The sequence below is a fragment of the Solea senegalensis genome, linkage group LG21 (assembly GCF_019176455.1).
Source record: "Solea senegalensis isolate Sse05_10M linkage group LG21, IFAPA_SoseM_1, whole genome shotgun sequence".
NCBI classification, from domain to species: domain Eukaryota; kingdom Metazoa; phylum Chordata; class Actinopteri; order Pleuronectiformes; family Soleidae; genus Solea; species Solea senegalensis.
This window is the reverse complement of record NC_058040.1, coordinates 2,602,741-2,624,246: the sequence shown is the minus strand read 5'-3', so window position 1 is coordinate 2,624,246 and position 21,506 is coordinate 2,602,741. Positions and strand designations below refer to the sequence as shown.

Genomic DNA, 21,506 nt, shown 5'->3' with positions numbered 1-21,506 from the left:
CAAAGTTACTTATTTATTTATATAGCCTTCATATTTTAAAGGACATTATCAACTGTAAATCTGTCAATAGTGGGAATTGAGCACACTGTTCTCCACATTCTTATCCATTTATCCACTTTTTTAAAAATTAAGGCTTCCTATTATTCAAAGGAACCATACAAATTTTGATTTGACTGGTCATGCGCCCCCCTCCCCACTACAGTTCTCGCTGGTCGCATCATGCAGATGTTTTTGTTGTTGTTTTTCCCCCGGTTCACCGACAGTTATTGACACCAAAATACTCCTATAGTTATCAGGCTTTCTGTCATTTTTTGTAAAGATTGTTGAAAATTTCAAACTTACCTGCGTTTTCTTCCCACGACAAAGGTCACAGAGTTGTCAAATATTCCACCAAAAACAGTGCCCGTTCACGCCGTGTCACGGAAAATCCACTAATCTAATGTTACTGCTGGAAAGGCTAAATTTTGATCACATTCAGCGAAGTAGCCGAGGAAAACGGGAGGAAAAAATAGGGCGTCTTTAGGGCGTCCTGCCTAAAAGTAGGGTGTCTAATTTCTCATTATTTTCAGTACAGTACCCAGGACGGCCTGCTAGCAAAAAGCCTGGTTCTGGGTGCATGGTATTAGGTCAGATAACACTGTTATGGTCAGATTCTGCTCTGTCATCGCAGCAGAAACTTGTTGAAGGAAGGTCAACCGAGGAGGCAGAGGCAGGAGGGTGGAGGAGGCGTTCAGTAGCATTCGCTTCAATATAATACTGGTCATTTTGTTTGGTGAGGTAAGCATGTTATGATCAAACAGCGCTAACAGCTGGCTCGTGCTGGAACTGACAAAGTGGATGAAAAATTGTGTAACTACTGTCAAAAGGAGGTGTTGTTGTAAAACCTTGTTACCGCATCCAACTGGTCAGAACAACATGTCAAGTACATTTGTCAAGGACACTTAAATGTTTGTCTTCGTGCTTATTCCCTCGATCACTGAAGACATAGTTGCTAGTTATTTCTCTACCTTTTTCTGTGTCCTAGGACAGCGACTAACGCATATTTTGTTCCTCATTGATTATTGAAACGATAAGTCGACTAATTGGACAATAAATCTCAGTTACTTAATGGCTATCTTTAGCTACTACGGCTATCACTTTTTCCCCAAAATGAAGTTCGAAGAAATTATGGGCCATTATAAATTTGTTCAAACTTTAGTTTTTGGAAAAAGAGACGACCCTTAATTTGTTGTTGTTTTGTGTAGCAGTTTGATTGATTTGTCACAATTCAATTCATTCGTTTGGTCCTTTCAATATGATTGAATGGTGTTTTTACAGAACTGTCCATCCCACTGGTGACTCATAGTTTTAATTTTTGTGACGTGCGTTAATAAATTGGTTAGAATCGAGGTGTGGAGATGGAATGAAAATAGAAATAGAAAATGATCTCCCACCCTACCTTTAAATAAAAAGAAGATAAAAGTCATGGATAGTTTGTGTACGCTACAGCGCCTGCTCCAACTACATGATGACTCCTGCGATTTGCGAACTTTGTTTTGCAAATTTTACACCTGATTATTGGTTCCTTCGACAGAACCGACAATTTGATTGGTCTCATTAGACTCATTTTATCGCCGACAGTGTCCACTCTTCGTCACAACCCTAGTCCCAATTATGGTGCATTCACAAAAAAAGTAAAATCCGACATCAACAGACAAGAACATGAAGAGGCATTTCAAAACATCAGCTATTTTGAGTAAGAGAAATTACACAGTGATTGACATGACATCACTTGACTGTGTTGAAATGATGCTAGCCTAGAGTTATAAAAAATAAGTAAAGAGCCATGATATGACTTTAAGTTAATGCACCCTTTTAGCACAGAAATGCAGTCATTGCACATTAAACACACCTATAATCTATAGACGTACCCAAATCAGGTGAGAGACGCTGAGACTCAGTTGCTCTTGTTTAAATAGCTCGTATGTGAGTTTTATCATTAAGTCGGCTTTATTTACAGAGAGTTTGTGTGTCGTAGGAAAATTAAAAAAGGGCCGTATCTAGTTGAGTTTTAAGTCATCTTGTCATCACCTAAATGAGGGTTGTGTAGGTCCTGAGACACGCCTTCTTTCAGGGCCATGTTTTTGGTGTTTTTGGTGCGTGCAATGCAAGTTTTTTTGTGGAGCGTAAGAAACAGTGCTTAGTTAACTTTAGCGGAGACAAAGTAAGGCACTTATGTTTAATGGTCTGTGCCAATGGGAAGAAATCCTCCAGATCAAGTCAAGTGTCTGCTTGTTCATCATCTGCCAGTAAAAAGTAAGGGTGTTGGCCTAAAGCAGCTCTTTAGCCTTGGAAAAACAACCTCCCCGAACCGACAGCTAAAGCAGAAAACCTTCACACCCGCTGTAGTTGAGATCAACTTGTTTGAAGACATTGATAGATTAGATTAGATTATGCGGACACTGTATTCATTTCTTTGGGAAGTTCCCCTGGTAAATTTAAGAGCTAGTATGGCCTGAGGCTAAAAGCTAACAGTCCTGTATCTCGGCAACACAAGATCTCCTTCACAGAAAGTCCTGGGTTACACCATCTGTTAATATAAACGAGTCCCCCACCTCTGCTTTTCCTGCAAGCTTTAGTGTCTCTGCCAGTTTTCACTGAGGTGAAACCTGGCAAATCCATTTCAGCATCCAGTGTGCACACAAGCTGCTCTCGGCATAAATCCGCTGGCATTTGAGCGCAGACAGCTTGACGTTAACATTACCCATCAGCATTGTGGGGATCGATGGTTAAAAAATGTTTAGCCTAGCCTTCTCTTTAGCACTGGCCTTGCAGCGCTACTTCCTTCCTATCAGCTGGAGCGTGGTGCCTGATGCTGCCTTACAACATTGTCTTCAGGGCTAGCAGTCCCTTTCTCGCATAAACAAGAGAACCGTATTCACATTTTTACAGTCTGTGCACAGGTTTTTTTTGGGTTATATAGGATTTTATGTTTTTATTACATGACATTACATTACATGTCATTTGGTAGACGCTTTTTTCCAAAGCGACTTACAAACAAGAGCTAGAAGTGAGTAAGTGCTTCTATCTGTCCGGTCCAGTGATTCTGACCAGTATTGGACTGACCCCGATACTGACTGATACCGATTCCCATCCCTATTGTCAGCTTCATCTGACCAACTGAGCACAGTATAATAATATGGACAGTATAAATATATGGATGTTACCTTTTTTTGGACCTTAAGTTGTTTTGTCTACACAACATCACAAAGTAGAACGTTATATAGCATACTGTTTATTCAGCATCCCATAGTTTTAGGTGTTCTCTGACTAAATGTTCTCACCCCTCAACATCTGGACGTCGCACTGCACTTTAATCGTTCACACGGAGACAAATGTACAGCAGCCATTGAGGCGCAGCGTCATTCACATGTACTCTTTGCGACAGCCCCCGCCGCTCCTGATCTGTCGGCGTCATGGCAGTCCCCTGGAGATAATGTTGCCTTATTTACCAGCGTGTGCCAGCAGCTATTCTGTCACTCACACTGCATTGTCACAGCAGGAGCCTCTTTGTTCTGTGTCGTGCTGCGGTCATTTGCTCCCGTTAGCTGATGCAGCTGTATAAAGCCACCGCCGTTACTAACTCAGGACCGCGTTTGTGATCAGCAGTGACGTGAGGAGGTCTGTGCGTCTGTCAGATCTGTCAGAGGGACTCGTGAGGTTAGGTTTTAAGACGTTTTCCACTGCTTTGGACGGCACAAACACTTCCCTCCGTTTAGGGCTCATTTGTGCACCACTGTCGTCACATCACAGGGACATGCATTGTTAATAAGGTCAGTTAGGTCAAACGCGTCACGCCTCAACTATTTTGCTGATTCATTCCAACAAAAACTGAATTTCATCTGCGTCTGATGTGACGTCAAGATTCTTTAATCGTGCGATGCTATAAGAAGTACTCACACTAAGTGACATGTGGTGAATTTCAAGATAATGGTAATTGCAGGAAATCATTAATGTTTCACCCATCACTTTGAAAATTCCGACAAAAGTGCCTCAAGGAGGAGCCTGGATCATTCCAGTCATTCCCACAACTTATCGTTTATAATAAAGATTTTGTTAAACGTTCTTGTTACAATGGAAATCAATATAACGAGCTGGCAGATGTGAGTTATTTGAAATTTGTCCTCTACCACATCGAGTGTGAGAGAGAGACTAGTTATTAAAGTGTACTACGAGAAGATGAAGTTACAGGCTGTTTAAATCTGGCCACTACTTGGTCTCCTGCTACTTAAGAAAGCTCAGTTTCCTGAAAAGAAAGCCGTGGATATTGTTTTTGCTTTTTTAGCAGTGTCTTCATTTCCACTTGCCGACATACATTTGGCATATGAGTGTTCTGGAGACCTAGAAGAGCCATCATTACCGTACTTTAGCTCTTTGAGAAAGTCATTAAAGTGCAAAAGACAGTCGTCATTGTGACATACCACCAGTATCAGCACAGCAAACATCGTCCGCTCACCTTACGTAAAACCATGCATTGTTACGAAGCATGACTTCTGTAAATTCCCCATTGTGGGACTAATAAAGGATTATCTTATCTTATCTTCGATGGTAAATATTGGCAGTGGTGTTAATGCAGCATCAAAAGTGGTGAGGTTTCAGAGTCAGCAGCTAATGACTCAGTGGAGCACACAAACAGGCCTCTGCTGACTAAATGAGGAAGTGTTTACTTCCTAGGCTCTTCTTCCTGTAGCTGCATAAGAGTTGCGTCTACTCTTGATTTACTTTTAGTTACAGTCTTATGACAAAAAAATGCCATTTAGTTTTAGTCATATTTTAGTCATCTGAGATGTTTTAGTCAACTAAATATATTCATATTGTTATTGTTGATATGAAATATTTTATTATACAATTCTTCTTAATGACACGTTTGTTTCAGTTTGAAGACAGTGAAACATTACACTTGGACTCATTATCTTCCACATGTCGAGTGACATTTGTATTTAAAATCCATAATTATCAGCGTTAGTGGTTTGTTTCAGCTTGAACCACTTTTTAAATTTAGCGATAGTTCAACAGCTGAGCTGATAACATAGCATTAGTGTGTCTATACTGAACCTTTGCTTGGATTTCTGCATGACTCGCCTTTGTCCTTTGAGTTTGTCTCCACTTGTTAGACAAAGAGTTTTGTCTTTTCGTAGCAACATCGTATGTGAAATCTCTTTCTTCTTAACACCGTTATTTCTGCCACTTTCCTCTGTGTTGACATGTGGGTAGATCAGCCTAACCGCCTAAATAGATTTTATTATTCCTCTCTTCTGATTGGTTCTCTCCCCAGTTGGTCTTGCCCTAACATTTTAGTCTAGTTTCTATTCGTTGGCGAAAGTGTCTGCAGCTTCTCAGTCGCATCAACTTTTTTAGTGGACATTTTTCGTCATCGCCGTTCTCACACTCTGTCACAGATGTCACATAAGCCGCCACAGCAGGAATTCCAAATATAAGGTCATGTGTCATTTTTAAGATGTCTGTGTTAACATTTGTGTCAAAGCCTCCATTGTATTTACTTCTCATGCACCGTGTAAAGTAAAAGCCCTGTATTCCACACCGGTCGTCTCGTTATATAAACTTCTATGGCGGAAGCGTACTTGATTTTATGGTGCATTGAAATCTATTGTTGTCCATCGAGGCTCGTTGTAAAGGATGGAATGGTGTTTGGATCTAAAACTGCTCTGTATTGTGCACTGATGGACTATAAGTGTGTTGTTATGACATGTGCAGTGTTATTAGCTGTTGTGCATTAAGGCCCTAATGCAGAAGTGTTCCCATTCACTCCCACTGCATCTATAACTCAGCCAGTCCACCTCAAGGCCACTGAGCATTAATTTGATTGCGAAGCGAATGCTCACTCAGTGCAGTCATGTCCGCCATTTTCTGGAGATGCTTCTCTACTTTCACAGGGCGGGTCGTGACAGCAGAAGGTCGGTAGCGTTAGGCTGCAAGTGACCCAATTCTGATCTTTTCCTCCCATGTGGCACAAGTCGGATATGACGGTGACATGACGGCGTAGGCATGCAAAAAGTACACGCAGAAATCATCAACTGTCGTCAGTTTTCAGGCCTCATTCGTATGTGGAAACAGATATGAATCTGATCGTGGATTTGCATTTACGTGGAAGCGGGCAGATCAGATATTCCCCTGACAATGTGACTTGTGCGTCCTTTAAAAATAGGACGGTGGTGAGTAAGGACAATGCACACCAACACACTATTGTTTCAGGAAATGTCTCTGTCTCAGTGACTCAAAGCACTGTAGTACATATGCCAGGATGCCAAGTGGTGCTGTAACGTTACACCAACGATGTATTATAATAATAATAGTTATAATAATAATAATAATAACAACGTAGACTGAATGAATCGAGCCAGGGGGAAAGAAAGTTTCTGTGTGAATATTTGCCTTAAAAAAAACCACAACTAGCGATGAATCTACTGATTTTCTGTCATAAACCTAAATAGTTTACGAGAAGGAAATGCCTGCACTAAAAGGGAGAAAAAAAATCGTGTAATATACTGTAATCGGGACCTTAGAATCGAAAATCAAATTGAAGTGTAGGATTCCATGACAAAGCAAACACTCGACTGATTTACTCCCTCCCCAGTGTTACGAACTGGACCTTTCACCCTGAGACTACGATATATTGTTTTTTGCATCCATTCATAATTGTTGAGGAGAGAATTATGATGCGTTACAGTTCTGTCTCCAGGTGGAACAGAAAACCACCGTACGCACACAACAGAGCCGGGCCAGAACTCCTCTTTGCACATGCTCAGCGAGGCGTTTGTAGCTGAAGCATGGCCGCTCTCCTCTCATGTGTGCAGGGTGCTGGTGTAGTGTTAATGGGCCCGTGGAGGGGGTGCTAATTGATTCGTTCTCCCTGCTCTCATTCTCATTATCACTTGTTCCCTGGGTAGCATGTCTCTCTCCAGGTCTCCCCCCCCCACCCCTGCAGCCTCCCATGTGCCCCCCTTTCCTCCCTGCTGCCATTGCCACTGTCAGGGGACAGGTGGCAGGGAGAGTCCCAAACAGTGGCTGGGATCACACAGAAGGAAGCGGACTGACCTCTGAGATTCACTCTTTGTTGCATGTGTGACACGTGTAATGACGACAGTGATGATTAACCCCCGCTGCCTTGTGTTCACAGTATTCGCAGCGTGATGCAGAAGTACCTGGAGGAGAGAGACGAACTGACATTCGACAAAATCTTCAACCAGAAAATTGGTAAGTTGCAGTGATCTCCTCACCTTAAAGGAACATCCCCAAAAATCACATTAAATAGAAGCATGTTGGGATTTGATTTATTTACATAGGATCACATTCAATTCACGTAAAAGAAAAAGCCACAGTCCTTTCCTGGCCTCTTTGTGGACTTAGTTCTGGTATGAATCAGAGATCAGAAAATGAAACTTATTTATGTTTTTCATCCTCTGACTGTTCATTTTGTGCCATCTTTGTGAAATATGTCCTGAGCTATATTTGGCTGTGGCTCAGGATGTAGTGTGTTGTTGTTGTTGTTGCTGCTATACAGTACAGTCTGTATTAGGATTGAATGATGTGACCTACACTTGATATCTCCATTTTTTCACTTCTTGTTATCTGACAGTATCTCATGATGGCAGAAGTAGCTTGTTGTGGCTCTTCATGTTAGGATGTGTTGGTCTCAGCATGCTTTTTATGAGTTTGTAAACCAGTTGAGAGTAATTTACTCCTGCTGTCTCTCTAGATCTGCGGGGATCTGGTTAAATTTTCTCCCGTTAGCCCATCTACGACGGTCTTGGCACAAAATCTTTCGTTTTATGATGAACAGCTGGTGGAGAGACTAGTTGACTGACATTATTGCTTGATTTATATATACCAGAGGGTAGGAAAAGACACTGATGTGACCTTACTTTAGATGATAAGCAGCTGTATTTTTACCGTGTGCTGCTGAATATAGCTAATGTGATTTACTTTTAATTTGCTACAATAAAAAAGGGACAAGTATTGAGACAAAAACTGAGCACTTGAAAAGATTCCTGGATTGTTGTTAGTCACAAGTCAACTAATCCTCCATGAATGAAAGTGTACTTTCTGAAACTAAGCATGCAGCTGCAGAGGAGAGAATCCACTTCCTGTTCACACCGGCTCACGTATGCCCAGTGTAGCAGAATGGTCACATGATATTTGTGTTTTCATGCATTAGTATGAATGCAGATTACTGCATTTTGATTAAAAGTGCTGTGGTTAAATTAAAATAACAGTATGGATGCAGCTTCAGTGAACGTGGTGTGGACTGTCACATCCTGACATCTGTACTCATAATTGATTAGATTTATTCGATTATCATCAGTTCATCAGTTTCAGTTTTTTTTATTTATAATTAAAACAAACTCTCTGATTTGAATATTTTCTGGCTTCTTTAAAATAGTAAATCATTAAAACTGAATTTTGCGTCATTCGTTCAAGTAGAAAAATTAAGTCTTCAGTCATACAATGACAAGTGTGAAGAGTTGCATTCAGTGTGACTGAAGCAGGCGAAGGCTGCTCATGACTCGGTATGACTCTGTTTCTTTGATGTTGCTGCGTGTGTCAGGATGTCGGTTCATACACCACTACCTGCTGCTGACGCTGGCTACACGGACCTCCTGGCTGTTTCCGTGTTAGCACTGTGGACGCGGTAGCTCAGAGCTGAGCATCGTGTCTCCTGCTTCCTCCTGCCCTCCAGACGCCAGCGGTAGCTCTGTGCCGTCTCCTCAGAGTGTTTCCATTCTGAGCAGACGGGCGCTGTGCCAGAAGTTGTGGCGTACCGAGGGACCCCAGCCGCCCTGCAGGCTTTTGCTTGTTTTACTTACTGTTCTAGGTCTCAGCCCCCTGTGAGAATAGACTGTGTTAATTCTCCCTCCTCCTCCTCTTCTTCATCTTCAACTCTCCCTCTGTTACACTTGTTGCTTCACATTTCTTTTTTTTTTTTAAGAAAGACAGGGCGACAGTGGCTCAGTGGTAGCGCGAGTCATCTTTCAACTGGAAGGTTGTGGGTTTGGTTCCCAGCTCCGCTAGTCTACTTGCCCATGTGTACTTGCTCCTGATGACTAGTGTAAAGCAGCTATGAGTGGTCACCAAGCACACACACATACTTTTGTTACCAGTAATGAAACAAACGAGTTATGGAAGGAAAAATAAGGGGCTGCCCACATGAAAACGAGCCTATGTGAATCTGCTGAAGGTTTTTAATCGCACTGGCACTCTGACAGTCTGTCTGTCTGTCTGTCCAGACAAAAGAAAGTGACTTGTGTTAACCATATATAGTTCAAAATAATGATGAAATGGTGTGTACCTGGTTGTGTTCACTGTTGGTTAATGGTGTAGTTGATTACTCTCTGTGTAAATATATAGGTCTTTAAGGCACAGACAACAGTGGTAAGTGTTTGCACATGTGCTTTTGGTAGTCAGGTGACCTGGAGCTGCTCTCCATTGGATTCTTCCAGATCCTCCCAGGGACACGGGACTCCCTGCGTCCCTGGCCAATCAAACAACGCCGTCAGGGCTGTCATTCAAAGTCACTCCCTCAGTGTTCTGGTAACGCTCGCCTGTGACCTGTGATTCAGACCTGTAAGCATTACGCACAGTAGGCCCTTATTCCGCCAATGAACAACCCCAATAAAATATCTGTGTCATACCAGTATTGCCCTGAATGCTCAGACATGTAAACCTCTTTCTCTGTTCACTACTGGGTCATGCATGTACACAAACGTCTTTACAGCACATTTGTGCACGTCAAACTGGTCTGAAACAACACGATACTCGCCACAGTTCCTAATTTATGAAGAACGATGACATCTCACAAGAGGTATCACTGAGGCTCCATCTCTCTCTCCGTCTGTCCCTCACAGCTCCGAACAACGGTCGCCACGTTCGATCTCTAATCGCTCGCACACCCGTCACCTTCGATCCACGTCAGCTATTTTGTTTCCTCGTCTCCTTTTGATTCATAAACAGCGTTGCGGCTGCAGATCAGCACTAAATCATAGGAGTGAAGTACACTGACCTCTGAGTTCATTTAGTGCACAGTGCACACAGTATAGTCACCGGCGTCGTCAGAGTGTGTGAATTCCGACAGGTTAGTGTTGTCTCAAAGCAAACACAGCCGCCGTGCATGCATCAGAATTGATGATCGCAACACGATAATGGCCACGATGGTCACAGGCTGAACAGTAAAACATTTCCACATCCAAATCGTTGCGCATTAACCTCTTATTTGTGAATTAGAGAATAAGTTAATGTACTCTACTTTATTGGAATCTTGTGAAAACTCTCAATGTTTTGTTTTAAATCTTTTGTGCAGTGAATATTCAAATAGAGCTCAACTTCAGAGAAATATTGCAAATCCAATCGCAGCTGCAGTATCTGTGAGAAAAGGTTTTGTTGAATCGTTAATCCCCAGTTGTTGTCACCAGAAACATCCACAGGCTGCTTTTGCTCACTGAACACAACCCTTTGAGCCCTAAGCCTATTATTTAGGTCTCATACTCATGATGAAATGAGCATACTGTATCTCTGCAACCACAAGATCTGTTTGAATGCATTTGGTGTCGTAGTAATATCAGTAGACTTCAGTATAATGGTCCTTTTCCACTATGGTCCCCACTGGCCTCATCTTGGCGCGATGCGGCACGGTTTAGGTTGCATCTCCACTACAGTGTCATCACTGCACGGCTGCATGAAACTGCGGTGACTTCGTTTTACACGCGTCTCTCACACACACACACACAAACGAGTGACTTGTGACTTGTGAAGCAGTTGTTTTCAGTGTAACTGAATCGTTCAAATCAATTAAAAATATTTGTTCAGTACTTCCTCCGTGACCGGAGCACAGACTCCGTCTAACACAGTCACTGGACTGAAATACAGCGACAGGGTCGCCGGTCACGATCGGCAGTGCTGTCGCTAAATACACCAGACTCCTCTGGTAAATATTGAGATTTTAGACATTTCCTTGGTAGTTGTTGGAGATTAACCCACATGTTTAGGATTGCTAAGTAGTTTTAACTGATTGACAGTTCAGTTTCTGTTGTTCTTATTCTTTGGCTTTTGTGTGTCTGATGCTTTGGTGTTAAGTGCTTTGTCTCTGGAGTCTCTGCTCTCATTCGAGGTGTGTGTTCTGTTCTGTTAATACTTTCTACATTAGTTTATTGTATGTTTTATTGTTTGTTGTCTAGGCCTATGATGTCATTTCTTATATTTTCTTTATCTTATTTATCTCTGTTGTACAGCACTTTGTTTCAGCTGTTGCTGTTTTTTAAAGTGCTTCATAAATGAAGTTGGATGGGATTGAATAAAGCGCTGTAGGGTCAGAGCCGGAAATGTGGCGAGTGGGTTGACGACACAGTCCAAGCACATATTTAACACTGTCAACTTGAAAGTAGGGTAGTCCGGTTCACGATCCACACCACGATGTGTCCCCACTCACTGATTTCTACCGAGAGTGAGGCGTGAATGTGAGTGATGTACAGCTGCAATGATCAAATCATCCTCTCAAGTATCAACTCCGAAACAACCAGTTTGTTTGAGTTTGAACACGAGGCTGAATGGTTGTTTTCTGTGGTCACACCATTGCTGTCCCTGCCTGCTGGAGCCTGCTCCCTGGTCGCTGCTGGTCATTAGTTCAAGTCTCAGGTCTCATTAACTCATCGTTGAAAACATTGTTAGCAGGTCAATCACTGTGTCACAGCTCCGGAGATTTGAGAGCTGCTGAGCAATGAGCAGGAGTCGTCTTAACTCCTGTGTTAGGATGTTGTCTTACTACTGATCAATGTGATGGATGGATTAAGGAATATGCTCATATCCAGGTTTCTTTAAGTCCTGGAGGGATGGGATGTGTGGACGACTCTGGTTTTACTGAAAGTAAATATTCAGTAATAATATTATCTGACTTCTGAATTCTATGTAGCACTATTCCAGTGTTTACATGTATTTTAAAAGTCTGGTTTCAGTCAGGCAAATTCAGTTTACCCACGTGTGACCGAGAGCCACATTTGAATGAATTTGAATGTGCCAGTAACAGTCACAGCTAACCGCTAACACCAACAAACACACAGCCGTGTAGCCATTGCACCGTTTCCCTAACCACACCCCCAGACCTGTAAACCCAGCACTGTCTGAAATTGTACATAAAAGCTGTGACACACCAACGCTGACGATTTCACATGATGTGAAAAATTTACATTTCCTGAAGACGATGCAGTTGGGAATGTTGCCTTTATTTTGTAAAGGTGCATGAAATTCCCTTCTACATTTGTCACAGGGTGAGACGATGGTGTCGTCCATCTCTATTCATTTTAAATGGGGGGGGGAGAAAATGAAGCAATTAAAATAGATAAAGGCTATAATGTACATGAGTTCAGAATGTCTCCCTGATAGCAGTCGAGTATGTTAGCATGTCTTTGAAAAACCGCTCTTGCACAAGAACACTCTTGCAGTCGTGTTCAGTTGACTTTCAGGTTTTCTTCTTTTTTTTATTTCTCCTTTTATAAAAGAGAGAGTGGATTTCTCTCAACAGTTGTAGAAAACTTAACAGAGTTTGCTTGCAACATACTCTTTCACTGAGCTCAAGAGTAGTTGTTGACAGACATGAAAACCAAGGTCAAGGAGAAGGCAGGAGCACACACACACACACACGCACAGGTATAGCAATAGACACACAATAGATACAATAATTTACAGGTTTATCAATATTGAAGATAGTTACTTCCTGAATGAGGCAAACACCATAAACATTTCTGTGGACAGTGAACGCAGCACCACTGTTCCTCTGGTCATCTGTTATTGTCTGGCTTCTGTTTGCAAAGTGAGGTAAAGGCGACACACACTCTTCAACCACTTTCTCCGCTTGTTTATTGCGCACTCATACAAAGTGATTGTGAAGTTGACGGAAGAAAAAAAACTAAAAGTCAAACCACACGACAGGAAAGAAGCATTGGTCTTTTCTTTGTTGTTGCTAATTTAGGTGTAAAAGATTAATTATATGGAAAAAAAGGAAAATATGAAAATGGCACCCATAATATATAAAAATGTTAATTGGCCTTTGTGTAACCAGGTTAAAGCACCACATCGTGTTCTGATAAATCACTCACAATGTTTAAATAACAAGTAGGGCTGCAACTAATGCCTATTTTCTTCATCGATTTATCTGTCAAACATTCTTTTCTCAGTGATTCATTTCTACCATTTTCAGTCCAACCCGGGTTTTTTTGCTGCAAAGGCAAGAGCGCTCACCACGACACCGACCGTGTGGCCCTGAACAATTCATATCAGCAAAAAAATAAATAGGGCTTTTTGGTATGAACCAGTAGGGAAAACAAAACTGGATCTGTTTGAAGTAGAGCAAGACATCTTTCAACTGAAAGGTGGTGGGTGCGATTCCTGGCTCCGCACATGCGGACGGGCAAGACTCTTAACCCCATGTTGCGCCAGACAGCTGCGCTGGCTGTGTGTAAATGACAGAAAATGTGCGAATACTTGTAATGTGAAGCAGTTGAGTGGTCATCATAACTAGGAAAGCTCTGTATAAATGCAGAATTGGGAGTTGTGGGACAATAAATGTGTATGATATCGTATCATAGACCATTTACCTGTGGCTGTTTGTTTGTGAAGAGATTGAGTTCATAAGCAGGAGCAGAGGAAAATAGAAAAACCTGGACTAACGGAGGGTTGGTGGAAGTGGTGAAGGAATCATAAAAAGAAAGAATCATTGACCGGATTATTGAAGCAGTAGTTTAATTGGTCCCTGCCTCTGTGCTGCTCATGCAGCTCTTCCTCTACTTTTCTTCTTCTTCATTCTTTCCTCGTGTGTCCCCCCCACCCTCTGTTTCTCTCTCTTTCTCTCTCTCTCTATCTGTCTCACTCTTTGCCTTGGCATTCTCCCTCTCCATCTGTCAGACTTCTGGAATGGATGATGGAGAGTCGTGTGTTGCCTAGCAACTGCGGTTGCCATGGGAACCTGGCCAGAACTGCTGCATTTGCTTGTCGACTGGGAGAAATGAAATTGATTAAAGGAGGAATAAAATGGGTGATGAGAAGTGGAGAGGAGGAAACGGAGAGGACTGCTTTACAGTGGGCGCGATGTAAACGGAGAGACCCGAGAACCATCTCTCTCGTTTTGTTTTTCCCAGAATGCAGCATTTCTTCCAGAAGTCGGGATGTGTATGTCAACAGCTTGCCCACGCCTCCAGTCCTTCTCACAGCTGTCTGTTGATTCATCCATCATGACTGACACGATCGTCTCATGTGTCACAGAAAAATCTTCCATTCTTTTATTCACTCAACAAGTGCTGAAGTCAAAGAATCTGCAGTCGTCATGTCAACAACGCTTAGCGACAAATGAATCCAGTCATTTGCTGTGGCCGATCCCATCTCTTTACTTTTAATACTGAAGCTTGTAATAACTGGGGTTTTAACGTAAAATAATAGAATGAATGTAGAATTTACTCAAAAAAACATGTTTAAATTCAGATATTATATATAGTTTCATATGATCCTTAAGTTTATATCGTCTTTAAAATTACAGATGAACTCATATACACTGACACACTACATGTCTTTAACATTGTTTATTATTTGTTCAGTGGTCACGCCATGATTAGTCTGGTATCCTGGCAACAGGACACACAGGCCACACGGGTTCATGGTGGCCAACTGAACGTCGGGAGTGACTTTCGATGAGAGATAATCCGCATGTGCGGGGTTATTAACTTACCGGCGTCGCTTCCGGCTTGTGATGCGCTGTCAAAAGACCTGACGGCGAAACCGTGACGGACATTTAAGTGACTAAGTCTATCAGCTCCGCACGACTCTCTGTTTTTACTTTTACTCTGTTTATCAAAAGTAATTTTCTGATATAAAATGTACTTAAGTACAGTAAATGTCAGGTACTTTAAGACTTTTACACAAGTAATATTGTAAAAGGTGACTTAGCCCACATAGCATGACGTTGTTGACATCCGTCTTTGTATGAGAATAGACTGTGGGCCTTGACTTTTGCCTCGACTTCTGTGGCATATTTACATTTTTCTGCTGACTGTTGTACGTACAGTGCTGTAATAAACTGAACTGTTTCACTCTGTGGAAACGAGAGCTCTGAACTGTGTTATCTCCATCACCATCATCTTCATATGTGTATTTGTGACACAGTAGTTTTAATCATTTCTCTCTGTCCATTGTTTGCTAAAATACTAATTTGGAGACTGTTTGGAGACAAATCCTTGATTCAATTTGATTTTCTATTTTAAAATCATGATTCGATTTTCTATCTTTTTCTTTCTCGCTTTTTGCACAGATCCGTCTGTCATTTGTAGACTTTTTTTTTCGTTAAGTCTAGAATCATTGGTTTTTATGTCATGAGAACTCGTTCCCATTCGAAATTCCCATTTCAATTATGTACATGGTGTCCTGAGTGATACAATGTCCCATCCTTTATTTGCAATGTACCCAACTAAAGCCAAATTTCAATAATCTAATAACAATATGAATGTAGCACTAACCAGAAAATGTTTAAATCCAGGGTTTTCCACTACTGAATAAGGTCACATGTCTGATGCTACAAACATGTCTAGAGGCTAGTTCTCACTTTAGGGGTCAGAAGAGTTGCCTGTGTTAAGAGTTGTTTTCATAGTCGTTCTATGTCCTTATGACGCGTACAGCGATGTCCTGTGCTTGCAGCAGCTTTGGGTTAGCGAGAGGAGCTAACATGTAATAGATAGATAGATCGATCGTGCTACGATGGCTACAACGTCTGCAGGACGTCATACTGGGGGCGTGGTTAAATCCTCGATTCCACCGTTGCATTCAAAGGCCGAGATCGTGACATCGTTCCGATTGATATTGGATTTACAGTCGAGATGGTGACGCCCCTAGTGTGGTGGCCTTCTTGGTTAAAGGTTCCACCGCCAGACGAAGTAAACGAAACATAGGTGCAACAATAGTGGTGCAGTATACACAAAGCGCAGGTGTACGTCGCATGCGGACTACAAAAGAGCCAGGATTACTGTGTACCCACAAAAAATTGTTGTTTTTTGACAGATCCTGCACTTTGGCAAATTAAAGGTGCAGATATTGGTAATTTTCTTTTGAAAACTAGTAAAATAATAAAATTAATTGTGCCTGCACTGTTTTTGTAGGTAATTACACCCATACTGACTGGCTAAGAGTGGGCTGGGCTCAACACTCTCGACTCTAGCACTTTACTACCACTGCATGCTAATAAAGCATCGAGTCAAAGTGAAATGAAACGGGAACAAGCAACAGTTTTCGTGTGTTTTCAACAGCCTGGCCCTGTGTTTTGCATTGAGCTGCCACTTTAATGACAAAGCACCACTGTGGAAATAAAAATTGCTTTGCAAACGGTGCTTATTATCGCAAGTTGGATCCATCCAACAACTCTTTAAAAGAGAGATTGTGCGCTTGTGAACTCCCTTATTGTTCACGGCCATCTTTAGCCTTATTCATAGAGCAAATTGTGCTCTTAAAATAGTTTTGTTTGTGGTCAGAGATAAACAAAACTCAGCTGTTTTTTAATTATGCGAAGTCTATTATAAGGCACTCAATATTTGAAGACAACCACAACAATTAATGCGTCAGTTTTTGACAGCGCCAATTAAAGCACACACCTGTAGGTCACACATCAATGCAAAAGAGTTGTTCAAACATTTTCTCTGCTGTAATGTGTTTGTCCCACTCATTATCACACACTGATGATGAAAAAAATAACAGATGAGTCCAGGGATAATTGTGTCTTCAGACAAAAAGAGACGCTTGGCGAGACCGTGCAGAGTATTGTTTGGACTGTTCTCAGTGACGTTCAGTCAGATGACGTCTCCACTCAGGCTCTGGTCTACAGTTTATATCATAACATGTTAGACTCCACTCCATTCATATCAAAACATGCTCACTACTGTTTACCAAGGATGTGAAGGAAACTGGATCTTGGACTCACTCACACCGACACACTGACACGTCAGTTGTTTTCTGATGCGATCCAGTGCAGCCATTAAAGAGAGGTGTAAAAATATAACACCTAAATAGAAAGCCCTGTAAACGGCTGTTCACATGCATCGTCTATAAACACTTGAAAATACTTGAAAAGAAGCCACATATTTCTGTAAGTCATTTGTTGGGCTGTGCTTCTGTCGCAAACCTCCGAGCGACAGAGATAAGTGAAGCTGCTGCAGCCTCAGTGAATGTATGCATTAAACTAAAAAGAAATAAAAGAAATCAGAATTACCAGAGCCGCTTTTCACTCAGCATCGTCTCATTCCCTTATGCATCAGGAGCTTCATCTGGATGATGGAGGTTATTTCAAAGTTTGACCTGCTTCTCTCTGAAGATGTCCTGAAAGTGTGCAGTGCATTCCAAAAAGCTGATTCACATTCATTTTGGAGCCGTGTTGACGCATATACATACATAATATGGCAGCGCACTGTATGTGCTTCTCCACTGAAAGACAAAAGATGCGTTTGTTTTGGAATCATGAGAGCAACAACTGTACCAAGTTTGGTTAAAATCGGTACAACTATGTTAGACACAAAAGAAAAAATCAAACATTTTGCATTTAACGCAATTTTGGCCACTTTCTCTCGTGTCAAAAAATCCCAAAACATTCCTCAAGAAACTTTGGAGTAAGCCCGACACTCACTCACATTTCTGTCTGACCGTGACCTGACTTCTGGGGGCGCTACAGAGCACTGGGACTATGAAGTTGTTGAGGTTATGAGGTTTTATTCACTTTAGCCCCCTCAGAAATAAGCGCAACGTCAAAGAAAAATAATAATAATCTCAACAGGGAAAATAGGTTCTTCGCACTTCTCGCACAGTGCTCGTGCCCTAATTAAGAATATGAGCAATAATTAATAATTATACATCACAGTTAACGATAACCACACGCTCCCTCATGCCCTTGATTGAAATCAAAATGGTTGAATGTTAAATTTTTGTCGATTAATTGATTAATGTACCAACTATTGCCAGGGAATTGGCATCCTAGGTGGTCGTACTTTCTGCGTGTGCACAGAGATCCACTAGAGCACTAGTTTGCGTGTGCGCAATGAAGAAGATGGTAACCATGGGAACATGATAGGAGGGTATCAGAGGAAGTCTGCCTGTACCCGCACGTGTAACGCAGAGCTGAAAGAATACAAGGACATGCAAATGAGGCTGATTTCCTGTTGACGCAGACCTGTCTTTTGGTATGAATGGAAAACAGTGGGTTTCTGCACACGTGCTGAAGTGCAAAGCAACACTCTGCGGACGTGGAATCCTGTGACTCTGACATTTACACAGCAGCTCCACCAGAGACGGCACAAACTTTCACATTTTTGGAATGTGGCATACTCACTCCAGCGTTTATGTTTAATTCATTATTTACACTAACGTTCATTGTGAATGAGATGGTATTAAAAAGGACAGGTTTTTTTTTGAGATTTTAAAGAGAGAGAGAAATCAAAAGCAAGAAAAGGAAGAGGAGTTTGCTGTAATGTGACATTTCAAGATCCTTAAATTGCTTTGTAAACTACTTAGCATCCCCCATGTCCTTCATCCCCCATGTATCACAAACTTACCATAGAAGGCATCTTTAGACCAACAACTCTTGTGTCACTGTGAGCTATAAATGCAGATTTTCTTCACGTAAAACTGACAAAAACAGAGAGGAGGCTGCAGTTTTGTCGACACTGTCACATTTACACATCTGCTCAATCTGGTCAGAATGCGTCTCAGACAACCTCCTGAAGTGGTTTTTGGCAGATGGAATAACAATCCGTCTTTGGGTGTGTTTACACCTGTACTTACATGTGATTGTATCTGATGACAGAAGATGTGTTTTAATGCCAGGTGTAAAGGTCAGTGCTTCATATGAGCACACACCTGAAAAACCTGTACTATCCCTTTAATGTCCTCCAGGCTGGTTCACACGTGGTAAAGGATTGGTCCCGTCTTGAGAGACAGATGCTGGCTTTTCTCTCTGGTTACTGCTTTCTGCACCACACTGTTCTCTCCATCTCACCACACTTTAGCATTGTGTGTGTGTGTGTGTGTGTGTGAGGGGACATTTTGACTTTATGAGGACATTTTAGTCGGCTTTTTAATGTTTAGTTCTTGGTTTTAGGGTTAGGCATCGGTCAGGTATGTGTGTGTGTGTGTGTTCCAGGTATTGCTCATGTTCTAGGGCACATGTGTCAAACATGTGGCCCTCCAATCAATTACATGCAACCTGCCCACCACAGTGCGAGGTGATGAAATAGAGACAGAATATAATATTTTTGTAATAGTAATAAGACATTTGGTTGTAATCATTGCTTTATTAAATGTATTAAACTCAACATGAAATTACATATATTTAAGCTGTTTTAATCACAATTATCCTCGTCATTATTTGCAAAATTTTAAATTTAATTATCCATTTTTGTGCATCATAAATATGTTTTTATTGTGAGTCATTTTATATCAAAACAAGCACTTTTACTTTGCAATTCTAATATCATAATGAATATCTTATATTGCCTACCGACTTAAATCTCTTTACACAGTCACAGTCAGAGTCACATTATGGTTGTCTACCATAACGTAAATGATTACATTGTAAGGTAAATACCATGCTGTATGGTTAGGATGAGGTCAGGGTCAAGGTTAAGTCATAGTTATGGTTAAGGTTAGAGTAAGTCTCGAGGAAAATGAATGTAAGTCAGTGTAATGTCCTCTAAATTCATGGAAACCTAACTTTCTGTAGGCTGTGAGGTCACATTTGAAATGAATCCTGTCTTTGTGAGGACATTTTGGTTGATCCTCACAACTTTTAAGAGCTGTTTGAGCTTTTATACTTGGTTTGGGTTTAGGTCACGTGCGTGTGCGTGTGTGCGTGTGTGTGTGTGTGTCCTAGGCATAGAGTCTTTGTGTCCTGAAATAGTATTTTTGGCTACTCTTTGTCTCTGACAATTATGAAAACGACTGACATTTGCACCATCTGTCGTTTGTCACGTCGCGTCCATCCAGTGTGCACTGACTCTCAAACCTCTTTACTTCTCTGACCTGTCTGTCTGTCTGTCTGCCCGTCTGCCCGCCCAGCCAATTAGTTTCAGAGCCTCAGACTTTGTCGTCTTGGTTTAGTGAGAAACAAAGCCCCGGATTTGCCGCCTGAAGACGTCTCTAATGCGATTGCAGGTTGTTTGCGTTCATTTCTTTCAGCTGAGAGCTGTGGTCTCATTTCACATAATTCACATCGGCACAGTCTTTGTAAACAGTCAGCGTTGTTCCAGGACGAGACATCCGCCTTGAAATTTGTTTTAAGTTTTGCAAACAGACCCGGGGCACTGAAGCTTCACACTGGTCCAATAAAGAAAGAAAAGATCCGTCACGGTGTTTTGCATGTCATTTTCTTTGTAAATGACTTTGAACCATATAGCTTATAATCCTAAACAAAGTGTACGTTTATAGTGATCAACACCAGCACGCCGCCTGCTGTGCGACGATGAGTGACGGCGACGGTGGTTCACACTCTTTTACAGTGCTTCACTTGAGTGGTTTGTATTTACAACGTGCTTTTCTAGTCTTGACGACAACTCAAAGCAAATGATATTATAATATGAACTTCTTTATACTTCATACATTATAATGCTAGTAGGGCTGCAGCTAAGGATTATTCACAATTGATTGATCTGGTGATTTCTTTCTCAAACAACCGATGAATCATTTGTCAATAAAATGTCAGAAAAAGTTGAAAAATGTTGGTTTCCAGTGTTTCCCAAACCTGGAAACCTGGTTTAAGGCAGATATTATTTTGTGCTTGCGTGCGTTTGTGTGTGTGGGAAACACTCTGTTCTGAATCTGTGAATTGTATATTACTTGACTTGGACACAGTTGTTTAATTAGATAGGGTAGATGATCTACCTCCTCCATATTCTTGCTTCGAGTCATTTACAGAAGTATAAATGTAAATGGTAAATGACAAAAAGACAACCGTTACAATTGTGTCCCTAAAGGCGTTAAAAAACGTGGGTGTGCCTACATTGTCTTTGCTGATTCATCTAAAGGAGTATTGTTGATATTAAGGATTCTGTTCGATTCTCAATCTTGCTGCTGCTGCTGCTGCTGCTGCTGTTGCTGCTGCTGCTGTTGCTGCTGCTGCTGCTGCTGCTGCTGCTGCTGCTGCTGCTGCTGCTGCTGCTGCTGCTGCTGCTGCTGTCGCCTGTGATTTTTCCAGACAGAGCGAGTCATCAGGACTAAAGCCTGTCTGATATTTATAGGCAGTTCAGTTGAACTTGCTAATGAGACAAAGCTCAGAAGAACCCATGTCTGATTTGAGTGTAAATGTGTGTGTATGTCTGTGTGTGTGTGTGTGTGTGTGTGTGTGTGTGTCTCTCTCTTCTCTGGAAGAGGCCATTTGTTGAATTAGCTGGGCAGTGTTGAAGTGCTCAGTGATTAAGATTAATCCTCGAGCCTCGGTGATGTAA

General features: G+C 41.6%; 1 protein-coding gene across 1 annotated transcript in view; it reads left to right on the top strand.

The window, feature by feature from the left end:
• grk3 (G protein-coupled receptor kinase 3) overlaps positions 1 to 21,506 on the top strand; it is a 65,593-nt gene that overhangs the window by 13,938 nt on the left and 30,149 nt on the right. Inside the window, exon 2 of the mRNA XM_044012747.1 lies at positions 7,178 to 7,254. Within this exon, the coding sequence (XP_043868682.1) occupies positions 7,178 to 7,254 (77 nt within the window). The remainder of the gene's footprint in view (positions 1 to 7,177; positions 7,255 to 21,506) is intronic.